The following is a 10,847-nucleotide window of genomic DNA, read 5'->3' on the forward strand; positions in this document are numbered from 1 at the left end:
TCTGTGCTTGCACCTTGCTAGCCAAATTCTTTCAACTCTGTCTATCAACATCTACCTTTCCTTCTTGCTGGAAGTTTACCAACATTCAGCTTGTTCCTAAAAAGGATGACCATTCTAATCCCTTAAACTACCGTCCTATTGCTTTAACTTCCTGCCTATCTAAAGTTGTGGCGATGAGAAAGGGGCTGAAGACAGTCAATTAGAGAAGAGATGTTGATAAGATGACAAGCTTTTGATTTCGCCCTGTCTAAAAGAATGGTATAAGTGGAGCCCCCGACACATGTGAAGCATACTCCATACATGGGCAGATAAGGCCCCTGTACAGAATTAGAATGAGGATGAGAAAAACTGGCAGAGATGACCCAGAATGTCTAACTTCACAGAAGCTGTTTTAGCTAGAGATGAGATGTGAAGTTTCTAGTTTAGATTATAAGTAAAGGATGTTCAGTGTAGAAGAGGGGGACAGTTGAGTGTCACTGAAGAAGAGGGAATAGTTATCTGGAAGGTTGTGTCGAGTTGATAGATGGAGGAATTGAGTTTTTGAGGCACTGAACAATACTAAGTTTGCTCTGCCCCAATCAGAAATTTTAGAAAGATCAGAAGTCGGGCATTCTGTAGCTTCCCTGCATGAGCTGTTTACTTCCTGAAGGGTTGGATGTCTACGAAAAGACATGGAAAAGTGCAGGATGGTATCATCAGCGTAAGAGTGGCTGGGACAAGAAGTTTGATTCAGAAGATTATTGATGAATAACAGGAAGAGAGAAGAGAGTGGGCGACCAGACAGAACCTTGAGGAATACCACTGTTAACAGATTTAGAAGAACAGTGACTGTCTACCACAGCAGCAATAAAATGGTTTGAGAAGAAACCTGAGATGAAGTTACAAACAGAAAGATAGAAGCTATAGGAAGGTAGTCTGGAAGTCAGAGCTTTGTGATAGAATATATATAAAGCTTTTGATATGTCTAATGGAACAGTGAAAGTTTCACCAAAATCCCTAAAAGAGGAAGACCAAGATACAGTAAGGAAAGTCAAAAGACTATCAGTAAATATTGGCAGTTTGAGCGAAGAGTTCAGCTTTAGAAATAGATGAGATGGCAGTGGTGCCATCATATTGAAATAAAGGCAGGAAAAATGAAGAAGCAAAGTTATTGGGGATGTTTTTGGCTAGGTGCCAGAAGCCACAAGGAGAGTTAGATCTTAAAAGATTTTGAAATTTTCTATTAATGAAGGAGTTTTTGGCTAGTTGCAGAACAGACTTGGCATGATTCCAGGCAGAAATATAAAGTGCATGAGATTCAGGTGATGGAAGGCTCAAGTACTTTTGTAGGCCACCTCTCTTATCATGTATAATGTGAGAACAGGCTGTGTTGAAACATGGTTTGAAAGGTTTAGGTCAAAAGAAAGAGTGAGGAACGTATGCCTCTGTGCCATATGATACCAGTAAAATGCTTGGAAAGTGATTGACAAGCGAAGCTGTCAGTAATGCAACAGTGGAAGCACCCTGCACATCACACAGTTGCCTAATATTCAAATCACTCAAGCTCAAAACTTTGTAAGAGCCCAATGGTTGTGCTATACACTGTTGGACAGGAAATTTCATTCTGTATTCAGTAGCATGTGTCCACTCTTGTTGAGACAAAACAAAGTTGGTGAAAACTGCAGAAAACTGACGGTCACTTTACCAAAAGTTTTATACTGTATTTTGCACATGTGCAGTAGTGTTGCAAATTTGACATGCTTTTTCATTATAACTTGTACTACTCTTAATAACAACAAAATTTGAGCTCTATCAGTTAATTAGTTAGAAAGTTGGAATTTTGACTTTGTGCATGTCCAGTGCTACTTCAAAGTAGACATAAGGAATTTTATTAAAATTATAACAACATGACACCTCTTAAGTTTCATTAAAATTAATTTACTAGTTTTTGAGAAATTCCATTTTAAACACCCTTCTACTTTTTACAAGTTACCCATTACTTCACTCAACAGAAGAGATGAATGCTATATCATATAAAATTGATAGCGTTGTGCTATCATACGGTGCTAATTTTGTTACGATCAGCAGTGTAGTTCTGAAAATATAAGTGTTTGAATAACATTACGATCAGGCTGGACTGGGCTGCTCAAAATGAAACATCAACTTCCACAGTAAACTTTGCTTAACTTGTAATCACCTCTGTTATGCGCTCAGCACAGAGACAAGTTTCTGACAGAGAAGCAGTAGTCATTCCATGGAAAATTAGTGTAATACCTCTTCGGGTCCCCCAATTACCAGAGGCAAAATGCCAGAGGCACCTCTGCTTTGAGGGATCATGAGGAGCAATTGGAGTGATAGGACAAGATACAGATATGATGTTATGATCAAAGGAGCCCAAAAGAGAGGATAGGATGACAGTATAAGCAAAAGGATTAGAGGTGAGGAAAAGATCAAGAATGTTAGGCGTATCTTCAAGATGGTCAGGAATATGAGTAGGGAGTTGCACCAGTTGCTCTACATCATGGAGGATAGCAAAGTTAAAGGCTAGTTCACCAGGATGGTCAATGAAGGGAGAGGAAAGCCAAAGCTGATGGTGAACATTGAAGTCTCCAAGAATGGAGTTCTCCGCAAAAGGGAAGAGACTTAGAATGTGCTCCACTTAGGAAGTTAATTAGTCAAAGAATTTCTTATAGTCAGAGGAGTTAGGTGAGAAGATAAATTTAGATGAATTTAGTTTGAGATTGACTCTGTAGTCATAGCCAGATGGTGGAAAACTCGGAAGATTCAAGAGTGTGGGCATAAGAGTAAGTTACGTTGTTGTGAACATAGACACAACATCCAGCTTTGGAATGAAAATTAAGATAGAGAAAGTAGGAGGGAACAGGAAAGGGGCTACTGTTAGTTGCTTCAGACACCTGTGTTTTTAGTGAGGAAAAAAATATGAGGTTTAGCAGAGAAGTGGTGTTCTACAGATTGAAAATTAGATCTAAGACTGCAAATGTTGTAGAAGTTAATGAAAAAAAAAAGTTGAGGGGGTGTCAAGACACTTAGGGTTGATACCAGAAGAGCAGTCTGACCTAGGGACATTTGTGGTCTTCTCCCAGATGGGGACTCTGAGGCTGGTTTATATTTTTGAGTGAAGGGTGAGTGTGTGTGTAATTAGGTACATGTAGTTTTGTGTGAATGAAGAGAATTGTCTTTCAAAGGCAAGCTGTGCCTATCCCCTTGTGTTGTGAGACACAAAGGGAAATGTTCAATGAGGTCATAGCTGGGTTACTGATAAGGTCATAGCACCACCTGATCCTCACTGGGAGTAATTATTGCTTCGACAGGTGTCTACTGTCTCCTCCTGCTATCCTGACTCCAATAATTTACAGGAAGTTAAGAACTTTTTTTTTATGTTGAAGGGCACTGGCCAAGGGCAACAAAACTACAATAAAGAAAATGTCCACTAAGATGCTTTTCCCTGAACAGAGTCATTGGGGACAATGAGAGTAACTGAACCAACAAGGATGATGGCAGATGGACTCCAAACTTGGTGATGATGACAGTGAATTAATGAGGAAACTTGAGAGACAGTAATTCATTATTATAAAACAAATAGTAGATGAGCTAGTGAGCAGGATAACCCACACTGGAAAAAATAGGTGAAAAGCCACAGATGTAGAGCAAAGAACTAAGAGATATGTGGAAAATTACACAAGGATAACACACAACTACTAAACAAGTGTGAAGATATAAAAAAAAAATAAATAAAATAAAAGTTGCTTGCCAGGAATCATGGTTGATTACCTACCCAGGAGATTTCAATTATATAATAGGCAAACAAAAGGTATGGGAAAAGACACAGGAAAAAGAGAAAATAGCACTAGGAAAATTCTACAGGGATAACATGAAATGTCTAATCCAACAAATCTAAACAAGGAAAGAAATGAGTGCATTAAGGTTTAGGTTTATCAGAGTTAAGAATAGACAGGCTAATGGAAAATATGAGTAAGAACTGTTCAAGGGAACAACCAAGAGGAATGACTGTAAAGTTGCTCTGTAAGGTAAATCAGCAATGAAAAACACCAGGTATCAACATAGGTAAGGGTTATGGGTAAGGTTATGGAAAGTATTAAAGTCAATGAGAATAGAGTTTGAAGTCCAACAGCAGCAAGTAACAACAAGGAAAACAACTAATTACATCCTTATTTCTACTGCAAAGGATTTCCTAAAATGGTGAGATTCCACCTTGTAATTATTTTCCTTGTGTCCTAGAAAGATAACATTACTGCCACAAAGACTGATAATTTTTCAACTAACACAGCTCTTCTGACTTGCAAAACACATGCTGTTTGTCTAATTTTTTGTCAGGAAATATAAAGATTTACAGTAGCTCATGAGGAATGAAGAAGGATCTGGTAAAGACAAAACTCAACTTTCTATCTTTTTTTTTTCCTATGTAAGAGGGGCACCCACCAAGGGCAACAAAACTGGTGCACAAAGGTGTGGCAAGTTTAAACATTCTTCACATAAGAAACTCTTTGATCTCCTATGTGTGTAATGTAACTGTTAAACATCCATCCTCGCATGGGATTAGATGCTGGCTCAGTGGAGACAGTGGGAATGGAGGATTGTGCAAGCTATTCAAGAATGTCAAAATGAATGGTACACTGATGTTGTGCAAGATCATATTAAAAATTTAAATGGGATCTATCAGTGCATCTTCTTTATGCAAGATAATATGCCATGTCACAAAGGAAAGAAAGTCTATGAAATAAGTGTTAAACAGGTGAGTATCCATGAATGGCCAGGAAATTCTCCAGACTTGAATGCCATCAAGCAACTGTGGTCTTACTTAAAGATGAAACCTCAAGAATAGGACAACCATTCAACATCTCATCTTGTTGAAACTATCAGATACATTTTTTTTTTTAGGAGTAGCACCAGCCAAAGGCAACTAAATTGAAGGAAAATAAGGTCCATTAGGGTGCCAATACCCAAACAGAGTCAGAAACGAATGTCAAAAATTATGCAGTGAGGAGGGAGAGATATGCAGTTAATAAGATCACAAGAGCAGTTAGCATGAAAATAGTGATAGAAGATAGCAAGAGATGCAACACTGCAGCGATAAAAGAGAGGCTGAAGATAGTCAGTTAGAGGAGAGGAATTGATGAGACCAAATGCTTTTGAGTCCACTGTCTAAAAGAGCGGTACGAGGAACTGCCCCATACACGTGACAGATAAGACCCCTGTACAATTAGCAGCCTGGAGGGGGTAGAGGGGTGAGAAACTAGCAGAATGCCTACCTTCGTAGATGCTGTTTTAGCTGAGATGAAATGTGAAGTTTCCAGTTTAGATCATAAGTAAAGGACAGATCAAGGATGTTCAGTGTAGAAGAGGGGGACAGTTGAGTGTTATTGAAGAGGGGAAAGTTATCTGGAAAGTTATGTTAAATTGATGGAAGAATTGAGATTTTGAGGCATTGAACATTACTAAGTTTGTTCTGCCACAATCAGAATTTAGAGAGATCAGCAGTCAGGCATTCTGTGGCTTCTGCATGAACTGTTTACTTCCTGCAGGATTGGATGTCTATAAAGACATGGAAAAGTGCAGGATGGTATCATCAGCATAATAGCAGTGGATAAGACAAGAAGTATGGTTTAGATGATTGATGAATAATAGGAAGAGAATGGGTGACAGGACAGAACCCTGAGAAACACTGTTAATAGACTTAGGAAAAGAAGAGACCATTTACCACAGCACAAATATAACTGTCAGAAAGGAAACTTCAGATAAAGTTACAGAGAGTATAGAAGCCACTGGAGGATAGTTTGGAAATCAAAGCTTTGTGCCAGACTCTATCAAAAGCTTTTGATATATCTAAAGCAACAGTGAAAATTTCACCAAAATCCCTAAAAGAGGATTACTATGGAAAACTCACTTCTTGTTGCATTCAGGTTGTTTTGGTGACTACAGAAAGTACTGATATAAAAGAAGATTAACCGTTTTTGTGTTTTTATCTCATTCTACAAAAATGGTGTGGCTACTGCATCACTGCCTCATGTTTCTATTACTCTCTTGCAATTTCACTTTGCTCAATCACATATAATACTTCTTACCTGAGTAGACCTGTACCAGAACCAATGTCCAATACTGTGTTGTAACCTTCTCTTACAGCCTCAGTAATGGCCATTCTGAAGGCTGCATTCCTGCCTGCATCATTGAGCATAGGTAGGTGCCAGCGGTCCACCAAGCAGTTTGCCAGTCTGCCCTGAATGTCCTGGGCACAAGGATCTCTGGGACACTTTGCCTCAGCCAGACAGGCATGGTTCCAGGCTTCATGTACACTGCCATGTCTGTAACAAGCAGGGAAGTGAAACAAGTTATAAAGATGCATACTTTATTGCACATGTAGATATGTTCACATTTTCTAAGCTCATTCAAAACACTGACGTCCACATCCAGTTCAGGTTCTCATATTAAAACTTCCATAGCTTATTTCCTTAAGTACTGGGTTAATTTATATGCATAATATATATATATATATATATATATATATATATATATATATATATATATATATATATATATATATATATATATACACACACACACACACACACACACACACACACACACACACACACAGCACAAGCATAGTTCTTTTCCTGTAAAACACAACTCGGTAAATACAACTAGGTAAATACACACATTAAGAATAATTAGCATAAAAAAAATGAATAAATAAAAAAATTTAATGATCCCTTTCATATTTGCAGGACAAGCCTTGCCCTCACTTTACCCTCACCCACCTCCTGCCACCCAAACAGTAAACCTAGGTACAAGTGACAGTTTTTGTCTCGCCACCGCAAATAAGCCATGTTTACTTAATATGAAAATTTATTATGACTGTGTATATACCAAAACTTTATGGCAAATAAGTGTGTATGCATTGAACTGTATACAATTCCAATATAAAACCTGAATACCATGTTGTATCAAAATCTTTGTTTTGCAAGTACATATCCTCATTCTCATTTCAATTGCAAAACAAAAATTGTTCACCTAAAAAATAGTTAGGTATTTATAAAGATGTCAAATTGTATTTAAAAATATAATGGTTATACAATTCACCTTCATACTGTAAACCACAATTGATCTGAAAATAGCCATATCATACCTCGTTTCACTGACCCTGACATTTTTTTTTTTGAAAATATATAAATAAATAGAAATAAATTAACAAATGAATCCACAAAAAAAAAAAAATCAAAACACCCTAGCACTGTCAATCACCAGGTTTACAATTCTCTGACATTCATCTCATTTTCAAATCATCACCTTACATTTGCTACAGTTGCTTTCCAGAAAAAAAATTATCCTGCTAAAGCTAATGCATCTTAATCATGCTTAAAAGCTGCTTAAGATGTCATGTCCTTTAAATCATTCCACTCATTATATGTGTGTGTGTGTGTGTGTGTGTGTGTGTGTGTGTGTGTGTGTGTGTGGTGTGTGTGTGTGTGTGATACTGAAATAATGAAGTAAAAATTTGGGGAACAAAAATTTTAAATAATCCTTATTAAATTCATGCACATGTATGTTAAAATGCCATGCATTGAATTTGATTCCAATATGACTCATGTTAATATTTAAATAGTCTCACCGGATATCTTTGGTGAACATACTCTTATCCTCACAGATTCTAACTTCTGGTCTTTAATCATTTTACAAAATATGATGCTGCATGAAGAGCATTAAATTCAGAAGCCAATGAATAAATTTATTACTAGGATCTAGGTTCCATTTGAAAAGATGTAGAATGCAAAACTTCTGCATCAACAACAACATAATAAGATGATGAGTAGAAGCAACAGAAAATGAGGCTTTGGATTATGACATAGTGTTAATCTGAACAAAGACAGAAAAGAGTGAAACAAGTTGTTCCTCCACAAGAAATTATGGAATCTAAGCAAAAGATAACAAAGGAAGAAGCTTGGGGAAATGGAGAAATGGAGTTCAAGGTGGCCAATAAGAACATTTTCAATCTAGCTTCTGCTGATGAACTTGAAGCATGTTGATCAAGGACAAGGAGTTCCACACTGTAAAGTGACAGCCTGGTCAACAAGATTTATGATCAATGTCAATAAGAATCTCGTGAATAGAAAAAAATCTGCCTATGAAAATGGGCCAGATCCACAATCAGCTTCAGTCATCTTGTCCCAATTTGTCTCATTATTGTTCAGGACAAAAGTGAGCAGCTATAGCAACACAAATTGTCACTCCAACACCAACTCTGGGCCATGATATGAACTCTCACCACTGATTAGTATCCATCTGCTATGCAAGAATGATCATACCAATTGTAATGAGTAGGAAAGTAGACTGACTAAGCATATTATTCTCTGTAAAATGAAAAGGCAAGTTCCTGTTGTGCCCTAGCTCTGTAACAGTTATGGATATGCAAAACCAAATGCAATTTTGAATACTTTAAAAAGGAGATATGAAGAATCAAGTTGTTGCTTTGAACTTCAACATAAGTGTTAAATATTGCTGCCCCTCATCCAAAGCAGGAATTTGGCTCTACAACTCTTTATGCACAACAAAATTCATGATGAGTGAATTTAACATTTAATGGGGAGACATGTTAGACTTCTGGATTCCACTTTTGACTCTATAATTCATTAGTTCAATATCATGAAAAACTGTAAGGAGTTTTGGTTTCCCTATTATAAGAAGAAAGAAGACATAGATACTATAATAATAAAGATATATATATATATATATATATATATATATATATATATATATATATATATATATATATATATATATATATATTAATTATTCCCAGATATAGGTACTGTACCTAAGAAATGACTGAAAAAATTTAATTCACTCATTCAACCAAAAAAGAGGATGTGTGGCAATCCAATGGAAGCTTTCAAAGTGTAGTAAATCCTCCTTAATTTGAATGTGTATAATTTGAGTTTTGGAAAAAAACAACATATTTCAGGCCAGTTCAAATTTTTCAACAACTTTCCATGATTCAAACTGAAGTTTAAATTATCTAGGTCTTACGATGTACTTCATTCAAATAAAAAAATGGGTTCCATCTCTTCCATTTGGCATGGTTGAGTTGGCAAATCTGATGGGCAGAGGCACCAATGATGTATTTATTACCTTTCCACCACAATTCCACCTCTTTCACAAAATATTTATAATTCTCTTAGCTCACAAGACAGGAAAATTTGGCTTGCATTATTGGACTAAGCAGTGACTCTGCAAGTAGAACACCATTTTTAAAGACTGACTGGGTAAAAACTAAGTGATTATGAGTACCTGATGTGCATCTCTACCTTCTTCACTCCTGTCCCACAGTGTCAAAACACAAGGGGCCAGAGCTAACTACTTCATAATTCAGACTTCTGGCCAGTTTGATCAAGATCTTACAATTACTTAAAATTAGAATTTATTGTATTCAAAAGATTTGAAAACATTAAAGCTGAACATTGCTTTAGAGTTAATAAAAAAATCATAAGATGTATGTTTCAAGATAAATGTTAAGTGATTCTCATCAAACGAACTGAAATCTTCTTCACTTGGATCACAAGCTATCCACCAATGCTGTTCATAGTCTAACAATTACAGCTGATAAGAACAATTAAAACAATTATTTACAACTCCAATCCACAACCAAGATATAATATTATAACAAAACTGAATTCTGAGAGCTTTTATAGAACAGGTTTCCTTGCATTTGTTACTGCTAGCATAGCAGTACTTCTTTTGTCTAGGTAGTTGTGACTGTGACAATAGTTTTTATCTCATTCCTATAAAAATGTTCCCTGCAGCTTTTTCAATTATATGGTTACTGTTCCTTTCCTGCCAGCCACAGCAAAAAGAAATAATGTGTGAAGAGGATCTTTTGTCATTATTCTTACACCTCTCACTTCTAATTACAGTACAGTTTATCACAAACAGGACAACTTCATGAGAATGACCAGGGTTATGTTTTTAATCCACCTGCCCTTGCTGGGATGCAAGTTCTCAACTTCACTTATGTATCACACGTACTCCTAATAAGGTAAACGGGTGACAGTGTGCAAGGGGACAAGCCTAAACTGTCTCTGTTTGGCCCAAGAGGAGCCTCTTGACTATGATCCAAGCTCAATAATTCCTGCACCACCTGGATGTTGAACCATCTACTAACATCAATTTTACACACAGCAATAGACTTTCTCAGAATTATTGCTTATTAATGATGAACAATTAATTTCTCCAGGGACACTTTTAATTAACAAAATGACTGTGTACTGATCATGGAAAATTTTCATAATTCAAACAACTTCTAGGACATATTTTCAACATAACAGTATAAGCACTTACTTCCCTCAAATAAGAAAAGAGAAATCTTGGTTTACAATATGAACACTCTGATTTCAACTGCCTTTTGTAATTTTAGAGAAATTATAGGTACCTAAAAGCATGAAAAAGATTTCTGAAAATGTTTAGCTTTGTTAATGCTTTTTACACTAGCTTGCAACTATAAAGCAACTGATAGGCAAAGAACAGAATCACAATTAAATTTTGCAGCTGAAAAGCTAGTTGACTGCTCAATTCTGCTATTCACCACATTTCCCCAATGTTCAATATTTGGCCGCAGTTCTCCTTCTAATACTTCAGGTACACTGAAGGAAAATAGTTCCACCACTGACTCAATAGTGGAACAATTAGCACTGAATTTGAATACCTTCAAAGGCATACCAGAGAGACTATTTCCTCCTGATTCCCCCTCCCACCAATATATATGAGGATATCCAAGCATACATCCAAAAACAGTGCTTAGGTTAAGTTTATCAGGAAACTTAATCCCTACAGCTTTG

At 36.5% G+C, this 10,847-nt stretch overlaps 1 protein-coding gene across 7 annotated transcripts in view; it reads right to left on the reverse strand.

Moving 5' to 3' along the window:
- The window catches only part of LOC135110894 (protein arginine N-methyltransferase 9-like), a 52,442-nt gene that overhangs the window by 21,913 nt on the left and 19,682 nt on the right, over positions 1 to 10,847 (reverse strand). For all 7 annotated transcript variants that reach the window (XM_064023515.1, XM_064023513.1, XM_064023514.1 and 4 more), the window contains exon 4: positions 6,084 to 6,320. In XM_064023515.1, coding sequence (XP_063879585.1) covers positions 6,084 to 6,320 — 237 coding nt within the window. The remainder of the gene's footprint in view (positions 1 to 6,083; positions 6,321 to 10,847) is intronic.

Source organism: Scylla paramamosain, chromosome 21, assembly GCF_035594125.1.
Source record: "Scylla paramamosain isolate STU-SP2022 chromosome 21, ASM3559412v1, whole genome shotgun sequence".
NCBI classification, from domain to species: Eukaryota; Metazoa; Arthropoda; class Malacostraca; order Decapoda; family Portunidae; genus Scylla; species Scylla paramamosain.